The sequence below is a fragment of the Budorcas taxicolor genome, chromosome 24 (genome assembly GCF_023091745.1).
Source record: "Budorcas taxicolor isolate Tak-1 chromosome 24, Takin1.1, whole genome shotgun sequence".
Classification (NCBI taxonomy): domain Eukaryota; kingdom Metazoa; phylum Chordata; class Mammalia; order Artiodactyla; family Bovidae; genus Budorcas; species Budorcas taxicolor.
The window spans coordinates 34,241,541-34,264,227 of record NC_068933.1 but is presented as its reverse complement, the minus strand read 5'-3'; the positions used below and the strand labels follow the sequence as shown (position 1 = coordinate 34,264,227).

The window sequence follows — 22,687 nt, the reverse complement described above, 5'->3', positions numbered from 1 at the left end:
AACTGTGAGTCCAAATACCTAAGGAAATGATATTAAGGGTGGGTCTAGGACGACAGATGGTTGAAAATCAGTTTAAAAATATGTATAAAACCTAATTTCCTCTCCTAAACAATTGTTTCTGCTGTAAACTCACAGCTGGTCTAAGACTTCTTGGGTGGAATGTGTGAAGTAGGGTCACCAGGCATAGATGTCTTTGTAAATCATAAAAGAAGGTGGTTATGATGCAAAATTAGTGTGAATATATTAAACTTGACACACTAGATGTTGGGAAATGGGTTTAAACATACTAAGATGTTCATGAGAATCCAGGAGGGAATCGAATCACCCCAATGAATCAAAACCAAGCATGTTGACAGCAAGGTTTCCCATTAAGCATTCCAGATAATTTACACTGTCTGAAGACAGCAGGCCATAAGCTTCATATGTGGTCACAGATGTTGCAATATGCTGTCAATGCCTAATATGAAGAAGCACTAGACATAGGATGAAACAATTTAATATGGTAGATATTGTCTAGGAAAAATTCAAAGTGTTTAATCTTGAGGCACTAAGGAATGGAGAGAGTGAAGAAAGAAACATGACAATCTACTCAGAGAGGTGTGCTATGCTTAATCTCTCAGTCATGTCTGACTCTTTGTGACCCCATCGACTGCAGCTCATCAGGCTCCTCTGTCCATGGGATTCTCCAGGCAACAACACTGGAATGGGTTGCCATGTCTTCCTCCAGGGGATTTTTCCAACCCAGGGATCGAACCCCCGTCTCCCACATTGCAGGCAGATTGTGTACTGACTAAGCCCCTAGGGAAGCCCATACTCAGAAAGGGTGAAGAAAATATTTCATCCACAAATTAAGAACAGAGCACTGTTTAAAAAATAAAATTCAGCAGATAACGGTTCTTGGGAACTAAAAACATGCTACACATGTGTAAAACCTCAAAAGTTCATCACACAAAATTCCAGAAATCACACACAACTAAAGTATAAACAAAAATGACAAGGAAATTTGAGAGATAAATATGCATTTAAAATAACAATACAGGTGGTGTGGTATGAGTTCTAATACAGATGAAATTGAGAATCAAAATGATTTAAGCCGGGGTTCTGAATCAATATTTTTAAAAATCTGATTTCTTCTGTATAAACACAATGTAGAATGGCATGAAACTACTTAGCACAAATATTGAACTTTCCTGCCCATTGTGAACACCCCTCCTAATGTGTAAAACAGCCTACACTTAGAATAACAGCGAGAGACTTGAATCTCACCAGGAATGAGAAGATTAACAGGCTAAGCACAACCAAATTTCTAAGGAGTAGTTGCCAAATACACTGAATTTTCTGTCAAATCAAGAGATGGAACAACTTTGTAAGCTGTTATCCTCAAACTGTATTCTTCATGAGTAAAGACTATTACATCAAATACCACAAGATTTTGAGGTGAGGAATTCTTGTCAGTGGTTTAACATGATGTGTGGGCTTTGCTCTTGCAAAGACCAAGGTAGATGAAAATGCTAGCTGTTTCCTTTTCCAGCTTCAACTCAGGGCCTCAAAGTGTTCCCAGTAGTATTTGAATTCAGATAGGAGTAAAGGAAGAAGGGTGTCTGAATCCCTATCTTGATAAACCTGAGCTGAACAGGTATCTCTCATGGACTTCTTTTCTCTCAGAGAAGGAGCAATATCATTCTTGAAAAATTGGTCATTTCTTTTTTTTTAATATAAATTTAATTATTTTAATTGGAAGTTAATTACTTTACTATATTGTATTGGTTTTGCCATACATCAACATGAATCCACCACAGGTATACACATGTTCCGCATCCTGAACCCTCCTCCCTCCTCCCTCCCCATAGTGTAAGTCACTTATCCCACCATTTGTTCAACAAAAGTTTGACATGAAAGAAATGAATGTATTCTGAAAGAAGAATACAAAAGTAATAAACATGGGACATAAAAAGAAATATAAATATAAAATATAACAAACAAATTACATGATCCAAAATGAATTAAAAACAGTATTGATATTGTTATATATTTATGTACTAGATGCCACCTATTATTGTAAGACCTTGATAGTATGCCCTGTCTTTCCAATTCTTTCTACAATTCTGAGAGTGAGGACAATTATCCCTCTCTTCAGAAGGAAGCAGAGACCTAGAGAGTTTAAATTATTATTGTAAGTTGCAGCATTAAATTCTAATCTAAATAATGCAACCCCAGAGAACCATTCTTTAGTACTCACAAGTCTACCCTTTCACAGTCTGTTTAAAGATCCTGGAAGTGCTCAAGAAACAGACAGGAAAAAATAAAAGCCATTTTGAAAATGATAGACATTGACAATAGAACTGGTGAATAACAGAATAGAGATTATCATAAAACCCCAAGGTAACTAAAATGGGTTGGAATGGGTGAATTTAACTCAGATGACCATTATATCTACTACTGGGCAGGAATCCCTTAGAAGAAAAGGAGTAACCACCATGGTCAATGCAAGAGTCGGAAATGCAGTACTTGGATGCAATCTCAAAAACGACAGAATGATCTCTGTTTGTCTCCAAGGTGAACCATTCAATATCACAGTAATCCAAGTCTGTGCCACAACCAGTAATGCTGAATAGGCTGAAGTTGAATGGTTCTATGAAGACCTACAAGACCTTTTAGAACCAACACCCAAAAAAGATGTCCTTTTCATTATAGGGGACTGGAATGCAAAAGTAGGAAGTCAAGAAACATTTGGGGTAACAGGCAAATTTAGCCTTGGAATATGGAATGAAGCAGGGCAAAGGCCAATAGGGTTTTGCCAAGAGAATGCATGGATCACTGCAAACACTCTCTTCCAACAACACAAGAGAAGACTCTACACATGGACATCACCAGATGGTCAACACCAAAATCAGATTGATTATATCCTTTCCAGCCAAAGATGGAGAAGCTCTATACAGTTAGCAAAAACAAGACTGGGAACTGACTGTGGCTCAGATCATGAACTCCTTATTACCAAATTCAGACTTAAATTGAAGAAAAAGGGAAAACCGAAGACCATTCAGGTATGACCTAAATCAAATCCTTTATGGTTATACAGTGGAAGTGAGAAATAGATTTAAGGGACTAGATCTGATAGAGTGCCTGATGAAATATGGACAGAGGTTCGTGACATTGTACAGGAGACAGGGATCAAGACCATCACCATGGAAAAGAAATGCAAAAAAGCAAATTGGCTGTCTGGGGAGGTCTTACAAATAGCTGTGAAAAGAAGAGAGGCAAAAAGCAAAGGAGAAAAGGAAAGATACAGGCATCTGAATGCAGAGTTCCAAAGAATAGCAAGGAGAGGTAAGAAAGCCTTCCTCAGCGATCAGTGCAAAGAAATCAAGAAAAACAACAGAATGGGAAAGACTAGAGATCTCTTCAAGAAAATTAGAGATACCAAGGGAACATTTCATGCAAAGATGGGCTTGATAAAGGACAGAAATGGTATGGACCTAAAAGAAGCAGAAGATATTAAGAAGAGGTGGTTAGAATACACAGAAGAACTGTACAAAAAAGATCTTCATGACCAAAATAATCACGATGGTGTGATCACTCACCTAGAGCCAGACATCCTGGAATGTGAAGTCAAGTGGGCCTTAGGAAGCATTACTATGAACAAAGCTAGTGGAGGTGATGGAATTCCTGTTGAGCTATTTCAAATCCTGAAAGATGATGCTGTGAAAGTGCTGCACTCAACATGTCAGGATATTTGGAAAGCTCAACAGTGGCCACAGGACTGGAAAAGGTCCGTTTTCATTCCAATCCCAAAGAAAGGCAATGCCAAAGAATGCTCAAACTACTGCACAATTGCACTCATCTCACATGCTAGTAAAGTAATACTCAAAATTCTCCAAGCCAGGCTTCAGCAATATGTGAATGGTGAACTTCCAGATGTTCAAGCTGGTTTTAGAAAAGGCAGAGGAACCAGAGATCAAATTGCCAACATCCACTATATCATGGAAAAAGCAAGAGAATTCCAAAAACACATCTATTTCTGTTTTATTGACTATGCCAAAGCCTTTGACTGTGTGGATCACAATAAACTGTGGAAGATTCTGAAAGAGATGGGAATACCAGACCACCTGACCTGCCTCTTGAGAAACCTATATGCAGGTCAAGAAGCAACAGTTAGAACTAGAAATGGAACAACAGACTGGTTCCAAACAGGAAAAGGAGTAAATCAAGGCTGTAACTCGTCACCCTGCTTATTTAACTTATATGCAGAGTACATCATGAGAAACTCTGCACTGGAAGAAGCACACGCTAGACTCAAGATTGCTGGGAGAAATATCAATAACCTCAGATATACAGATGACACTACCGTTATGGCAGAAAGTGAAGAGGAACTAAAAAGCCTCTTGATGAAAGTGAAAGAGAGAGTGAAAGAGTTGGCTTAAAGCTCAACATTCAGAAAACGAAGATCATGGCATCTGGTCCCATCACTTCATGGGAAATAGATGGGGAAACAGTGGAAACCATGTCAGGCTTTATTTTTTTCAGCTCCAAAATCACTGCAGATGAAGACTGCAGCCATGAGATTAAGACACTTAATCCTTGGAAGGAAAGTTATGACCCACCTAAATAGCATATTGAAAAGCAGAGACATTACTTTGCCAACAAAGGTCCATCGAGTCTAGGCTATGGTTTTTCCAGTAGTCATATATGGATGAGAGAGTTGGACTGTGAAGAAAGCTGAGCACCGAAGAATTCATGCTTTTGATCTGTGGTATTGGAGAAGACCCTTGAGAGTCCCTTGGACTGTAAGGAGATCCAACCAGTCCATTCTAAAGGAGATCAGCCCTGGGATTTCTTTGGAAGGAAGGATGCTAAAGCTGAAACTCCAGTACTTTGGCCACCTCATGTGAAGGGTTGACTCATTGGGAAAGACTCTGTTGTTGGGAGGGATTGCGGGCAAGAGAAGGGGATGACAGAGGATGAGATGGCTAGATGGCATCGCCGACTCAATAGACATGAGTTTGAGTGAACTCCAGGAGTTGGTGATAGACAGGGAGGCCTGGTGTGCTGCAATTCATGGGGTCACAAATAGTCAGACATGACTTAGTGATTGAACGGAACTGAATGTTATATTTAAAGCTGAGCGTGTAAGGATTGATGGTTTTGAACTGTGGTGTTAAAGAAGACTCTTGAGAGTTCCTTGGACTGGAAGGATATCCAACCATTCCATGCTAAAGGAGATCAGTCCTGGGTGTTCATTGGAAGGACTGATGTTGAAGCTGAAACTCCAATACTTGGGCACCTTATGTGAAGAGCTGACTCATTTGAAAAGACCCTAATGCTGGGAAACATTGAGGGCAGGAGGAGAAGGAGATGACAGAGGATTAGATGGTTGGATGGCATCACCGACTCAATGGACATGAGTGGGTAAACTCTGGGAGTTTTTTATGTACAGGGAGGCCTGGTGTTCTGCAGTTCACAGGGTTGCAAAAGTCGGAAACGACTGAGCAACTGAACTGAACTGAGGAGGATATACCATAGTCTATAGTTTGCTGACCTCTGCTCTGGAGATACATACTGTGGTACTGGTTTATGTATGGAACAGTAGAATACAATAGAAGAGAAGTATAGCCATGTGCTCTTGCCCAAATGATTATACACAAAGATGCTAAGGTCTTTGGAAAGTAAAAAAAAAAAACCTCGTCTTCAATAAACTATGCAAGAAGATTGGATTTCCACATGGAAATCCTTATTCTAAAAAATTGAATTAGAGGGTAAACTTAAGTGTCAAACCAAAAAAAATTTCTAGTAGGGGATTTAGGCAAAACCAGATTAATGAGCCATAAGACTGTGAAAAGATGTTCAACATCATTAATCATACAGGAACTGCAAATGATAGTCTCAATGAGTTCTAGGCACATACTGACAGGAATGGATGCAAAGCAAAAGAATGACAACACCAAATGAAGGCAAGAGTGTGGAGCAATTGACATTAGTTCTTGGCAAAAAAAAAATGCAGAATGATCAAATTATTGAGTTGGCCAAAAGATCTGTTCAGATTTTTTTTTATATAAACTTACTTACTTTAATTGGGGGCTAATTACTTTACAATATTGTATTGGTTTTGCCATACATTAACATGAATCCACCACAGGTGTACACGTGTTCCCCATTCTGAACTCCCCTCCCACCTCCCTCCCCATACCATTCCTCTGGGACATCCCCATGCACCAGCCCCAAGCATCCAGTATCATGCATTGAACCTGGACTGGCAATTCATTTCATATATGATATTATACATGTTTCAATGCCATTCTCCCAAATCATCCCACCCTCTCCCTCTCCCACAGAGTCCAAAAGACTGTTCTATACATCTGTGTCTCTTTTGCTGTCTCGCATACAGGGTTATCATTACCATCTTTCTAAATTCCATATATATGTGTTAGTATACTGTATTGGTGTTTTTCTTTCTGGCTTACTTCACTCTGTATAATAGGCTCCAGTTTCATCCACCTCATTAGAACTGATTCAAATGTATTCTTTTTAATGGCTGATTAATACTCCACTGTGTATATGTACCACAGCTTTCTTAGCCATTCATCTGCTGATGGACATCTAGGTTGCTTCCATGCCCTGGCTATTATAAACAGTGCTGCGGTGAACATTGGGGTACAAGTGTCTCTTTCAATTCTGGTTTCCTCGGTGTGTATGCCCAGCAGAGGGATTGCTGGGTCATAAGGCAGTTCTATTTCCAGTCTTTTAAGGAATCTCCACACTGTTCTCCATAGTGGCTGTACTAGTTTGCATTCCCACCAACAGTGTAAGAGGGATCCCTTTTCTCCACAGCCTCTCCAGCATTTATTGCTTGTAGACTTTTGGATAGCAGCCATTCTGACTGGTGTGAAATGGTACCTCATTGTGGTTTTGATTTGCATTTCTGTGATAATGCCTGATGTTGAGCATCTTTTCATGTGTTTGTTAGCCATCTGTATGTCTTCTTTGGAGAAATGTCTGTTTAGTTCTTTGGCCCATTTTTTGATTGGGTCATTTATTTTTCTGGATTTGAGCTGCAGATTTTTCTATTTGATGTAATGTAAAGACCTGAACAAACATTTTAGCCAACCTAATAACTTTATAAAACAATTTTTTATATTTCTATATACATATACAGATATCATGTGAATCAGATTTTCTAGTTCAAACATTGAACCAAGAAAAATGAAAGACTATAACTATCCAAAACCTATACATGGATATTCCCATCTGCATCATTTACAATAGCTAAGATGTTTAAATAATCCAAATGGTCATCAACGGTTAAGTGTATTAACAAATTGTTTTATGTTTCTAAAATCTCACACTTGGTAACAATAAAAACAAACGAATTACCAATAATCACAGCAACAGGGACAAGTGCTGAGTTGAAGAAACCAGATATAGAAGAAGACATATCATACGATTTCACTTATATAAAATTGTAGGATACATTATAGAGAAGGCAATGGCACCCCACTCCAGTACTCTTGCCTGGAGAATCCCATGGATGGAGGAGCCTGGTAGGCTGCAGTCCATGGCGTCGCTAAGAGTCAGACATGACTGAGCGACTTCACTTTCTCTTTTCACTTTCACCCATTGGAGAAGGAAATGGCAATCCACTCCAGTGTTTTGGCCTGGAGAATCCCATGGGCACGGGAGCCTGGTGGGCTGCCATCTGTGGGGTCGCACAGAGTCGGACACGACTGAAGCGGCTTAGCAGCAGCAGCAGCAGCAGGATACATTATTGTAACTTATGGTGAGAGAAAGCAGATCACCGGTTGCCTTGAGCCTTATAAGGTATTATTAACTTTATAGGGTAAAGGAAACATTCTTTATTTTACTGATAGTAATGGATGCATGGTTGTATATATTGCTACCAGTTTGTGTAACTGTGTTCTTAAAATACATGCATTTTATTGAGAGTAGGCCATGGTAAATAATTTCAAGTACAAAAATGATGATAAAATAGACCAACATTTGGGGGAAAGTTGATGGGAATTTGTTTAGCTTGAAGGTTAAATCAGGGACCTAGAAGAAGTTTTTGAGGGGAAAGAGACAAGAAACCTTCCTCATTTCAGTAACTTTTTTTGAGGATTCTAAATATCAAGAGTATAAGGCAAAAGCTTCTGATTTGTTCTCAAAATGTTTATGCAAAATCTCTCAGATTATTTACTCAATGGGCATTGATCCTTATATTTCTTGTAATTATATCTTTACATGTTTGCATCTGTAGCTATAATCTATCTATCTACCTAGCTACCTAGCTATACCTGTGTGTGTGAGTGTGTGTGTGTATATATATATATATATATAATTATATAATGTACCTGATAATTGCAAACAAGATAAGATTTTTTTAATGTTTTATTCAATTTGTATCCTCTGTTTTGCAGAAAGATTCAGGTGTGCTGTTGAAAAGAGTTCTGAAAATACGTGTCATTATTGATAAAGCTTTGGTAAGCATTATTGATACATTTTCCTTATACTCTTTTATTTAAATTGAAAAGGAATATAAAGATAATCTTTGCAATGCAGAAATACATTAAAATATATGTATCAGTGTGACAGGACATACAGACATGTTATCAGTTGGCTTTCCAATGACATAAGGGGATGAATAACAATATTTATTAGAACTAATGCAAAATTTTGTATGTAAGGGGAGATCTAGTAATCTTTTGGATTATAACTAGTTGCATATATTTCTAGGCTCATCCCCAAATTGTGGCAAAACACTGCCTTAAGTCAATTTTCATTTTAAAGTGTTTTCTTTATTACTAAATTGAAGAAGATCCTTTTATTAAACATAATCTTTTATAAGAATATTTTCTGCTGTGTAATTGCTTGGGTATTCTGGTGGAAATAAATAATCACTTTTTAGATGGCTATAGTAGTTTTATTCATATTTATAAAACTTGGAAAGAATATAGATTTTCTTTAGTAAGTGAGTGGATAAATTGTGGTACATTCAGACAGTGGGATATTATTTAATGCTAAAAAGTTTACTGCTAATTAACTATGAAAAACGTAATGTTGGTAAGAAGGAGGCTATGATTTGATGGTAAACATTCTGCAGTACACACTAGGTAAATATCTAGTAAATTGTAAAGGGAGAAGAAGAATACATAGGAACACATTTGAGTTTGGAACTTTTCATTTATACAATTAGTTTTAGCAAACACTTGCAGGCAATAAGTTAAAAAAAAAAAAAAAAACCTGTTTTGTCCATTATTACAAGTAATTTTGTATAAGCCAGTAAGTGTCATGATATTCTAGAATTTTTGCATAACATGAAATTTTCAAATCTTTAAATAATTTTTATAAAAGCAATAATAGAAAATGATGACATCAGTTCTGGGATCCCTGGGCCCTACAACCAGGCTCCAGGCCCCAGCTCTGCCTATCAATAGCTAGGCACTAGCCCCAGGACCAGGCTTCACCCAGCAGTGGAAGTGCTATGGCCTTGGAATGTTCTGCACCTTTACTCCATACAGCACTGAGCCAGCACTATCCCAGAGCTCCCTGGAGTTTCACAGTCAGCTGCCTTATGACCTTGTCCTGCCAACCAGCACCTGGCAGCCAATGCATGAGGCAGAACTGCCAACCAACTGGACCAGGGGCCAAACAAGACTAACAGACGTCTCACCTAGTCAGCCTTCAGCAACAGAAAGACCCACACAGCCACACAGGGGAAGCCACTAGAGTATACACCAAAGGTGATGAAAGTTGAGTCAGCTGCTGAGACACATGGTGCCTGCAAAAGGCCACATCTCCAGCATTAAGAAGCACAACCAATCTACCAGGTACATACAAATGCAAGTACTTAGGCAGACGTGTTCCAGATGAAGCAATAAGTAAACAGCCGAAAAGAATGTTTAAGTGAAATGGAGATAGGCAACCTACTCGAGAAAGAGGTTAGGGTAGTGCTTGTAAAGACAATCAAAAACCTCAGAAGAAGAATGCATACACAGAGCAAGAAAATATTAATATGAAGAACGACCAAACATAGATGAAGAATACAACACTGAAATGAAAAATACACGTGGAGGTACCAATAGTAGACTAGATGATACAGAAGGATGGATCAGTGAGCTGGAAGACAGTGTGATGGCAAGTACTGATGTTGAACAGAAAAAAGGAAGAATGACAAGAAATGAGAACCTTGAAAGAGAGCTCTGGGACAACATTAAGCACATTAATATGTACATTATAGGCCCCCCAGAAGGAGAAGAGAGAGACAGAGATAGTAATTAAAATGACAAAAGTTAAAGATGAAAAGAGGACAGTGAAAGCAGGAAAAGAAAAACAACAAAAGGAATATACATAGAGCTATAGGCTGACTTCTCAGCAGAAACTCTGCAGTCCAGAAGGGAGTGACACCATGTATTTAACATGTTGAATGTGAAAAATCTACAGCCAAGAGTACTCTGTTCAACAAGGCTCTTCAAATTTGATTTAGAGATCAAAATCTTTATAGACAAGTAAAACTCAAAAGAGTTCAGGAACTAGCATTACAAGAAATGTTAAAGCAGTTTTACTAAGAAATGAAAAGTCCAAAACTGGAAATACAAAAATTAAGAAAGGAAAAGCTGGGGAGCTGTCCTAAGATGGCAGAGGAATAGGATGGGGAGACCACTCTTTCCCCCACAAATTCATCAAAAGAACATTTCAACGCTGAGTAAATTCTACAAGACAACTTCTGAATGCTGGCAGAGGACATCAGGCACCCAGAAAAGCAGATAATTGTCTTCAAAAACAGGTAGGAAAAATATAAAAGACAAAAAAAGAGACAAAGGAGGTAGGGAGGGAGCTCCATCCCAGGAAGGGAGTCTTAAAAGGAGAGAAGTTTCCAAACACCAGGAAACACTCTCGCTGCCGAGTCTGTGGCAAGCCTTGGAAGCACAGAGGGCAACATAACAGGGAATAAAAATAAATATATAATTAAAACCAACAGATTACGAGCCCAACAGTAACTCCCTCAGCGGAGAAGCAGTGCAGACGCCTGCATCCGCCACTAGCAAGTGGGGGCTGGGCAGGGAGGTGCGGGCTGCAGTGCTTTTTAAAAATTGGGCTGGAATGCCACGAGTGTAACCTGAGTGAACTAACTTGGGCATACCAGACTGTGGCATAGCTACCACGTGAACAGCTCTAACATAAGACACCACCAGGACCACGCACAGAACAAAGGATGGAACAGAAATAGACAGCTGCAGACCATCCCCCTCCGATGACAGGCAGCCAGAGCTGTAAGGGCTGGAAGGGGGCAATCACAGCTCCAGAGAGACTTTACTTACCAAACTGCAAGCAGGCTTGTTTGCTAAGACTTCTTGGGGTCCTGGACAGTCACCATCTGCCTGACAAGGGGCGCCAATGGTACACCCAGAAAACTGAGCAGCTGGGACAGGAAAGGTAGTAAGTCACAGCGACTGCACTTGCCAAACACCTGAGCTACTTGGTCCTGGGAAGGGCACAAAATGCAGGCCCAGCTGAATCTGTCTGTGCCTCTGAGGGCTACCTGAGAGCCAAGCCTGAGCGGCTTAGACCGGGGAGGTGCATGCAGCCTAGGGCTGGCCTCAGACGGTTCCCAGTGGAGCAACGCAGAGCCTGAGTGGTGTGTGCCATGTGCAGGGGCATGCTCAACGTGGCTGAGACACTGCGAGCGCATGCCAATGTTATTTGTTTGCAGCATCCTTCCCTCCTCACAGCGCGATTGAACAAGTGAGCCTAAAAAAGGAAAAAATTGTCCACCACCGCCCCCCTGTGTCAGGGCAGAAATCAGACGCTGAAGAGTCCAGCAAACAGAAGAAGCTAAACAGAGGGAACCGCCTTGGAAGTGACCCCCCACTGCCCACAACACCAGAGAAAGTCACAGAAATATCTTTACTATTTTTACGACCATTCTCTTTGTTGTTGTTATTGTTGTTGTTGTTGATTGTTTTTCCTTTTCTCTTTTACTTTTTAAAATTTTTAAGTCCTCTATTTCTCCTTTTTTAAAAAATTATTTTTATATATTTTTATTTTTTATTATATTTTTTAATTTTTTATTATTTTTTATTTTATATATTTTTTTATTTTTTATATTTTTTAATTTATATTAATTTTAATTTTTATAACCTACTATTACTTTTCAAAAAAAATTATTTTTAAAGCAAACACCCATATATATATTTTTTGTGGTTGCTGTTTTTTAATAATTCTCATGACTTTGTTTTTCTTCTTCTTCTTCTTCTTCTTTTCTTTAATATTGTAGTTTTGAAAATCCAACCTCTACTCTAGATTTTTAATCTTTGCTTTTTGGTATTTTTTGTCAATTTTGTACATTTAAAAACCTAATCTTGAGTACCCAATTTTACCTGAGAGTAAGATTACTGGCTTGACCACTCTCTCCTCCTTTGGGCTCTCCTTTTTCTCCACCAGGTTGTCTCTGCCTCCACCCTCCCCCTTCTCTTCTCTCCCCAACTCTGTGAATCTCTGTGTGTTCCAGACGGTGGAGAACACTTAAGGAACTGGTTACTGGCTGGATCTGTCTCTCTCCTTTTCATTTCCCTCTTTTATCCTCCTGGCCACCTCTGTCTACTTCCTCCCTCTCCTCTTCCTGTATAACTCTGTAAACATCTCTGAGGGGTCCAGACTGTGGAGCACACATAAAGAAGTGATTACTGGCTAGCTTGCTCTCTCCTCTTTTGATCCCACCTCATCTCATGCCAGTCACCTCTAACTACCCCCTCCCTCTTCTCTTCTCCATGTAACCCAGTGAACCTCTCTGAGTGTCCCTCAGTGTGGAGAAACTTTTCATCTTTAACTTAGATGTTTTATCATCGGTGCTGTATAGATGGAGAAGTCTTGAGGCTACTGTAAAAATAAAACTGAAAACCAGAAGCAGGAGGCTTAAGTCCAAATCCTGAGAACATCAGAGAACTCCTGAATCCAGGGAACATTAATCGATAGGAGCTCATCAAACACCTCCATACCTCCACTGAAACCAAGCACCACCCAAGGGCCAACAAGTTCCAGAGCAAGACATACCATGCAAATTCTCCAGCAACACAGGAACACACCCCTGAGCTTCAATATACAAGCAGCTCAAAGTTATTCCAAAACCATAGACATCTCATAACTCATTACTGGACACTTCATTGCACTCCCGAGAGAAGAAATCCAGCTCCACCCACCAGAACTCTGACACAAGGTTCCCTAACCAAGAAACCTTGACAAGCCACTGATGCAACCCCACCCACAGTGAGGAAACTCCATAATAAAGAGAACTCCACAAATTCCCAGAATACAGAAAGGCCACCCCAAACGCAACAATATAACCAAGATGAAGAGACAGAGGAATGCCCAGCAGCTAAAGGAACAGAAGAAATGCCCACCAAACCAAACAAAGGAAGAAGAGATAGGGAATCTACCTGAGAAAGAATTCCAAATAATGATAGTGAAAATGATCCAAAATCTTGAATCAAAAGGGAATCACAGATAAATAGCCTGGAGAAGATGCAAGAAAGGTTTAACAAGGACCTAGAAGAAATAAAAAAAAGAGTCAATATATAATGAATAATGCAATAAATGAGATCAGAAACACTCTGGTAGCAACAAGTAGTAGAATATCAGAGGCAGAAGATAGGATTAGTAAAATAGAAAATAGAATGGTAGAAATAAATGAATCAGAGAGGAAAAAAGAAAAACAAATTAAAAGAAATGAGGACAATATCAGAGACCTCCAGGACAATATGAAACGTTCCAACATTCGAATTATAGGAGTCCCAGAAGAAGAAGACAAAAAGAAAGACCATGAGAAAAATACTTGAGGAAATAATAGTTGAAAACTTCCCTAAAATGGGGAAGGAAATAATCACTCAAGTCCAAGAAACCCGGAGAGTTCCAAACAGGATAAACCCAAGGTGAAACACCCCAAGACACATATTAATTAAATTAACAAAGATCAAACACAAAGAACAAATATTAAAAGCAGCAAGGGAAAAACAACAAATAACACACAAGGGGATTCCCATAAGGATAACTGCAGATCTTTCAACAGAAATGCTTCAGGCCAGGAGGGAATGGCAAGACATACTTAAAGTGATGAAAGAAAATAACCTACAGCCAAGATTACTGTACCCAGCAAGGATCTCATTAAAATATGAAAGAGAAATCAAAAGCTTTCCAGACAAGCAAAAGCTGAGAGAATTCAGCACCACCAAATCAGCTCTCCAACAAATGCTAAGGATATTCTCTAGACAGGAAACACAAAAAGGGTGTATAAACCCAAACCCAAAACAATAAAGTAAATGGAAATGGGATCATACTTATCAATAATTACCTTAAATGTAAATGGGTTGAATGCCCCAACCAAAAGGGAAAGACTGGCTGAATGGATACAAAAACAAGACCCCTATATATGCTGCCTACAAGAGACCCACCTCAAAACAAGGGACACATACAGACTGAAAGTGAAGGGCTGGAAAAAGATATTCCATGCAAATAGAAACCAAAAGAAAGCAAGAGTAGCAATACTCATATCCGATAAAATAGACTTTAAAACAAAGGCTGTGAAAAGAGACAAAGAAGGCCACTACATAATGATTAAAGAATCAATCCAAGAAGAAGATATATCAATTATAAATACATATGCACCCAACATAGGAGCACTGCAGTATGTAAGACAAATGTTAACAAGTATGAAAGGGGAAATTAACAATAACATAATAATAGTGGGAGAATTTAATGCCCCACTCACATCTATGGACAGATCAACTAAACAGAAAATTAACAAAGAAACGCAAACTTTAAATGATACAATAGACCAGTTAGACCTAATTGATATCTATAGGACATTTCACCCCAAAACAATGAATTTCACCTTTTTCTCAAGTGCTCACGGAACCTTCTCCAGGATAGATCACATCCTGGGCCATAAATATAACCTTGACAAATTCAAAAAACCTAAAATCATTCCAAGCATCTTTTCTGACCATAATGCATTAAGATTAGATCTCAATTACAGGAGAAAAACTATTAAAAATTCCAACATATGGAGGCTGAACAACACGCTTCTGAACAACCAACAAATCACAGAAGAAATCAAAAAAGAAATCAAAATATGCATAGAAATGAATGAAAATGAAAACACAACAACCCCAAACCTGTAAAAGCAGTTCTAAGAGGAAAGTTCATAGCAATACAGGCATACCTCAAGAAACAAGAAAAAAGTCAAATAAATAACCTAACTCTACACCTAAAGCAACTAGAAAAGGAAGAAATGGAGAACCCCAGAGTTAGTAGTAGGAAAGAAATCTTAAAAATTAGGGCAGAAATAAATGCAAAAGAAACAAAAGAGACCAAAACAAAAATCAACAAAGCCAAAAGCTGGGTCTTTGAAAGGATAAATAAAATTGACAAACCATTTGCCAGACTCATCAAGAAACAAAGAGAGAAAAATCAAATCAATAAAATTAGAAATGAAAATAGAGAGATCACAACAGACAACACAGAAATACAAAGGATCATAAGAGACTACTATCAGCAATTATATGCCAATAAAATGGACAATGTGGAAGAAATGGACAAATTCTTAGAAAAGTACAACTTTCCAAAACTGAACCAGGAAGAAATGGAAAATCTTAACAGACCCATCACATGTACGGAAATTGAAACTGTAATCAGAAATCTTCCAGCAAACAAAAACCCAGGTCCAGACGGCTTCACAGCTGAATTCTACGAAACATTTCGAGAAGAGCTAATACCTATCCTACTCAAACTCTTCCAGAAAATTGCAGTTGAAGGTAAACTTCCAAACTCATTCTATGAGGCCACCATCACCCTAATACCAAAACCTGACAAAGATGCCACAAAAAAAGAAAACTACAGGCCAATATCATTGATGAACATAGATGCAAAAATCTTTAACAAAATCCTAGCAATCAGAATGCAACAACACATTAAAAACATTATACACCATGACCAAGTGGGCTTCATCCCAGGGATGCAAGGATTCTTCAATGTCCACAAATCAATCAATGTAATACACCACATTAACAAATTGAAAAATAAAAGCCATATGATTATCTCAATAGATGCAGAGAAGGCCTTTGACAAAATTCAACATCCATTTATGATAAAAACTCTCCAGAAAGCAGGAATAGAAGGAACATACCTCAACATAATAAAAGCTATATATGACAAACCCACAGCAAACCTTATCCTCAATGGTGAAAAATTGAAAGCATTTCCCCTAAAGTCAGGAACAAGACAAGGGTGCCCACTTTCACTGCTACTATTCAACATAGTTCTGGAAGTTTTGGCCACAGCAATCAGAGCAGAAAAAGAAATAAAAGGAATCCAAATTGGAAAAGAAGAAGTAAAACTCTCACTGTTTGCAGATGACATGATCCTCTACATAGAAAACCCTGAAGACTCCACCAGAAACTTACTAGAGCAAATCAATGAATACAGTAAAGTTGCAGGGTATAAAATCAACACACAGAAATCCTTTGCATTCATATACACTAATAATGAGAAAGTAGAAGAGAAATTAAGGAAACAATTCCATTCACCATTGCAATGAAAAGAATAAAATACTTAGGAATATATATACCTAAAGAAACTAAAGACCTATATATATAAAATTATAAAACACTGATGAAAGAAATCAAAGAGGACACTAATAGTTGGAGAAATATACCGTGTTCATGGATCAGAAGAATCAATATAGTGAAAATGAGTATACTACCCAAAGCAATCTACAGATTCAATGCCATCCCTATCAAGTTACCAGCGGTATTTTTCACAAGCTAGAACAAATAATTTCACAATTTGTATGGAAATACAAAAAACCTCGAATAGCCAAAGCAATCTTGAGAAAGAAGAATGGAACTGGAGGAATCAACCTGCCCCACTTCAGGCTCTACTACAAAGCCACAGTCATCAAGACAGTATGGACTGGCACAAAGACAAAAATATAGATCAATGGAACAAAATAAAAAGCCCAGAGATAAATCCAAACACCTATGGACACCTTATCTTTGACAAAGGAGGCAAGAATATACAATGGAGAAAAGACAATCTCTTTAACAAGTGGTGCTGGGAAAACTACTCAACCACTTGTAAAAGAATGAAACTAGATCACTTTCTAACACCATACACAAAAATAAACTCAAAATGGATTAAAGATCTAAATATAAGACCAGAAACTATAAAACTCCTAGAGGAGAACATAGGCAAAACACTCTCCGACATAAATCACAGCAGGATCCTCTATGATCCACCTCCCAGAATTTTGGAAATAAAAGCAAAAATAAACAAATGGGATCGAATGACCCACAGAGATGTTATGGGGAGGGAGGTGGGAGGGGGGTTCATGTTTGGGAACACGTGTAAGAATTAAAGATTTTAAAATTAAAAAAAAAAATAAATAAATAAATAAAAATAAAAGCTTCTACACAACAAACGAAACTATAAGCAAGGTGAAAAGACAGCCTTCTGAATGGGAGAAAATAATAGCAAATGAAGCAACTGACAAACGACTAATCTCAAAATTATACAAGCAACTTATGCAGCTCAATTCCAGAAAAATAAAGGAACCAATCAAAAAATGGGCCAAAGAACTAAACAGACATTTCTCCAAAGAAGACATACGGATGGCTAACAAACACATGAAAAGATACTCAACATCAGGCATTATCACAGAAATGCAAATCAAAACCACAATGAGGTACCATTTCACACCAGTCAGAATGGCTGCTATCCAAAAGTCTACAAGCAATAAATGCTGGAGAGGCTGTGGAGAAAAGGGATCCCTCTTACACTGTTGGTGGGAATGCAAACTAGTACAGCCACTATGGAGAACAGTGTGGAGATTCCTTAAAAAACTGCAAATAGACCTGCCTTATGATCCAGCAATCCCTCTGCTGGGCATACACACCGAGGAAACCAGAATTGAAAGAGACACATGTACCCCAATGTTCATCGCAGCACTGTTTATAATAGCCAGGACATGGAAACAACCTAGATGCCCATCAGCAGATGAATGGCTAAGAAAGCTGTGGTACATATACACAATGGAGTATTATTCAGCCATTAAAAATAATACATTTGAATCAGTCCTAATGAGGTGGATGAAACTGGAGCCTATTATACAGAGTGAAGTAAGCCAGAAAGAAAAACACCAATACAGTATACTAAGACATATATATGGAATATAGAAAGATGGTAATGATAACCCTGTATGCGAGACAGCAAAAGAGACACAGATGTTTAGAATGGACTTTTGGACTCTGTGGGAGAGGGAGAGGTGGGATGATTTTGGAGAATGGCATTGAAACATGTATACTATCATGTAAGAAACGAATCGCCAGTCTATGTTCAATACAGGATACAGGATGCTTGGGGCTGGTGCACAGGGATGATCCAGAGAGATGATATGTGGTGGAGGTGGAAGGGGGATTCAAGATTGGGAACTCATGTACACCCATGGCTGATTCATGTTAATATATGGCAAAACCAATACAGTATTGTAAAGTAAAATAAAGTAAAAATAAAAATTAAAAAAAAGAAAATACAAGTACTATATAAAAACATGAATTAAAATGGCTAAAATAAAAATTTTTTAAAGTGATACCTACCAAATGCTGGTGAATATGTGCAGAAACAAGATCACACTGGATTACTGTTGGGTATATAAATTGATACTTTGGAAAAAAATTGCAGTAGTTTCTTAGAAAACTAAACAAGTAATTATAATATAACTGAGTGATTGCATTCTTGGATATTTATCCCAGAGAAATAAAAACTTACATTCACACACACAAAAAAAAAAGAAAGAAAGAAAGAAAGGAAAAGCTCACTAGTAGGAGCAAACATACAGTAAATGTAGGAAATCATCTCCACATGCAAAGCTAGATGGAAGGTAGGAAGAATTTTGTCTTTTAACAAAAGCATCTATATCTACAATAAGGGGTTAGGAGATACTTAAATTAGATGTAAAATAAGATATTAAAAGCAGTAATTATGAGGGGAGGAGAATATACATACATGGATGTTAAAAATGTATTTGAAATTAAGAGATCAGCAACTTAATCATATATAAATACATATGTGTATGTATAGATTGATACATAAAAACATCATGGTAACTGCAAAAGAAAAATGTATACTATATACACACAAGAAAAGTAACAGATACCCAAATATAATATTAAGGTAGTCATCAGATCATATGAGAAGGGAACAAAAGAAGAAGAACAAAAAAGGCCTACAGAAAGAAATCCAAAGCAATGCAGAAAATGGAAATGTGAACACACATATCAACAATTACTTTAAATGGAAATGAACTAAATGCTCCAAGAAAGAAGAAATAGAGTAGTTAAATGGATTCATGACAAGACTCATATATGCACTGCCAAAAAGCAACTCACTTCAGATCTAAAGACTCACAGACAGAAAGTGAGGGAATGGAAAAAGGTATTCCATGCAAAAGGAAATCGAAAAAAAGTCAGAGTACCAATACTTATATCTAAGAAAACAGGTTTGAAAAAGAGGTTGTTACAAGAGACAAGGACACTACATAATGATAGGCATCAATCCAATAAGAAGGTATAACAAATGTAAATATCTGTGCACCCAGCATAGAAGCATCCAGAACCATGAAGTAAATATTAATGGACATAAAAGGGGAAATTAACAGTAACTCAATAACAGTAGGCAATTTAGCACCTCACTTACATCAATGGACAGATCATCCAGACAGAAAAACAATAAGAAACCAAAAGCCTTACATGACACATTCTATGTATATGGAACATTCCATCTGAAAGATGCAGGTTGCAGATGTTTCCAGCTGCACATGGCACAGTCTACAGAGCAGGTCACATGCCAGCCTATAAAGCCAGCCTTGGTGAATTTCAGAAATCATGACAAGCATCGTTTCTGACCACATGCAATGAGACTAGAAATGAACTACAAGAAAAATACTCCAAAAAAAAAAAAAAGAAAAAAAACTAAACACATAGAGGCTAAGCAATGTACTGCTTAATAGTCAATGGGTCACCACAAAATCTAATCTCTGCCTGGAGACAAATGAAAAGAAAACACAACCATCCATAAATCTTAGATACAACAAAAGCATTTCTAAGAGAGAAGTTTTTGACACAGGTTTTGATACAGGCTTATCTCAGGAAACAAGAGAAATCTCAGATAAACAACCTAACCTTACACCTAAGGGAATTAGTAAAAGAACAAATAAAACTCAAAATTAGTAGAAGGATAGAAATCATAAATAACAGAACTGAAACTAATGAAATAGGTACTAAGAGAAGAATAGAAAAGAGGCAGACTAATAAGGAAATAGAAGAGAGTCCCAAGTGAATACAATCAGAAATGAAAGAGCAGATGTTACAACAAACACCAAGAAATATAAAAGATCATGAGAGACTACTCTGAACAACTATACACCAATAACATGTACAACTTGGAAGACGTGGGAAAATTCTTAAAAATGTACAATCTCCCAACTGAACCAAGAAGAAATACAAAATGTGAACAGAATAATTACAAGTAATGAAATTGAATCTGCAGTTTTAAAACTCCCCAAGAAAGCAAACGTCCATGGCTTCACAGGTGAATTTCCCCAAAAACTTAAGAGAAGAGTTGTCATCTATCCTACTCAAACTATTCCACAAAATTGCAGAGGACGGAACCATTCTGAACTTACTCCATGGGGACAGCATCAACCTGACAAGAAAGTCAGAAAAAAGATCATAAAAAGAAAACAAAATTACAGGGACTCCCTGGTAATTCAGTTCAGTTCAGTTCAGTTCAGTTCAGTCGCTCAGTCGTGTCGGACTCTTTGCGACCCCATAAATTACAGCACGCCAGGCCTCCCTGTCCATCACCATCTCCCGGAGTTCACTCAGACTCACATCCATCGAGTTCGTGATGCCATCCAGCCATCTCATCCTCAATCGTCCCCTTCTCCTCCTGTCCCCAATCCCTCCCAGCATCAGAGTCTTTTCCAATGAGTCAACTCTTCGCATGAAGTGGCCGAAGTACTGGAGTTTCAGCTTTAGCATCATTACTTCCAAAGAAATCCCAGGGCTGATCTCCTTCAGAATGGACTGGTTGGATCTTCTTGCAGTCCAAGGGACTCTCAAGAGTCTTCTCCAACACCACAGTTCAAAAGCATCAATTCTTCAGCACTCAGCTTTCTTCACAGTCCAATTCTCACATCCATACATGACAACTGGAAAAATCATAGCCTTGACTAGATGAACCTTTATTGGCAAAGTAATGTATCTGCTTTTCAATATGCTATCTAGGTTGGTCATAACTTTCCTTCCAAGGAGTAAGTGCCTTTTAATTTCTTGGCTGCAGTCACCATCTGCAGTGATTCAATTCTAAAATTTGAATACACCCTGAATAGCCATGGTAACCTTGAGAAAGATCAAAATTGGAGACACCATATGCCTGATTCCAGGACTAAGACAGACAAGATACAAATGAGCAGTGAGCATTTGTGTCAGAATATAAGAAGATGTTCAAAGAATTTGGATATATGCTTATGGACACAAAACAGTTTTAAGGAGTCTTCCAACAGGCAAATCTAGGACAATCTGCAAGTCATATGTTATGTTAATTAAGGATTAAAACACCTTTTAGTGTACTAGGAAAATTTGAGTCCATATTCATATAAATACATGAAAATATTATTTTGAAGTGAATAAATATATTGCATGGATATATTAAAATAAGGTTATAAAAGATATACATATACATAGTGAATATATTGAAAATAGAACTAGAAAGGTTATATATACATAAAACTTCTCCCTCAAAAATTATTGAGATAAGTAGAGAAAGAGATGTTAGAGTATAGATTTTAATCACCTAATCAAAATGACTTTTTTCAAAAACATAACAAGTTAGAATCATGTGCTATTAGGATGCAATGGAGCACACAGACTCCTCTTCTGTGATGCATTTAACAAGATACATACCTGAGTCTAAGCATTGGGAAACATTTCATAAACCTAAACTGAGGCACATTTTCCCAAATAATCAGCCTGAGACTATAAAACTTTTGAATTTCAGAAACGCCACAAAAAAATGTAGTCAATTAAACTAAGGAGATAGGAGTACTAAAGGCAGTGGTTGGTTCTGAAGTGGATCTTTTTGCTGTAGAGTGCCAGTACCATGATGAAGGGGAAATTGGAACCTGATAAAAGAATTAGATGTTAACAACATATCTTTGTTTCATGTTATTGAAGGTCTGTTTTAAGGGAATTCAGTTCTCTGTAAGAGTTATACATTGAAATTATTATTATTCAACTGGTTTAGGAAACAAAATTTGTTTCTCATGCCATTTCTCTAAGTATGAGTTTGTACTAATTTAAACAAAAACCCATTAAACAGTGTACTAGAAATATGGAAATATCAAACTAGAGAGAATCTAGAGTTTATGTATTCTATATGCTTCATGTTGAGCTGTTTTAATTTTGTTACCAAAATAAAAACAATTCTGACTTTTAATTAACTCAATCAACCTTTGTGTTTATTCTTTCAGTTTTCTATATTATCCCTAGTATGTATCATTTTCTTAATAATAATTAGTTCTTCTTACTATAATGATTATAATCTTGACAGTGTTGTAAATAATAAGGATAGTAATAAACAGTAAGTT

At 37.6% G+C, this 22,687-nt stretch overlaps 1 protein-coding gene across 1 annotated transcript in view; it reads left to right on the top strand.

Annotated features, from left to right (window-relative positions):
* Positions 1-22,687, top strand: part of LOC128068268 (A disintegrin and metallopeptidase domain 3-like) — an 87,401-nt gene that overhangs the window by 25,425 nt on the left and 39,289 nt on the right. Inside the window, 2 exon segments of the mRNA XM_052661392.1 lie at positions 8,409-8,471; positions 22,571-22,680. Of these exon segments, the coding sequence (XP_052517352.1) occupies positions 8,409-8,471; positions 22,571-22,680 (173 nt within the window).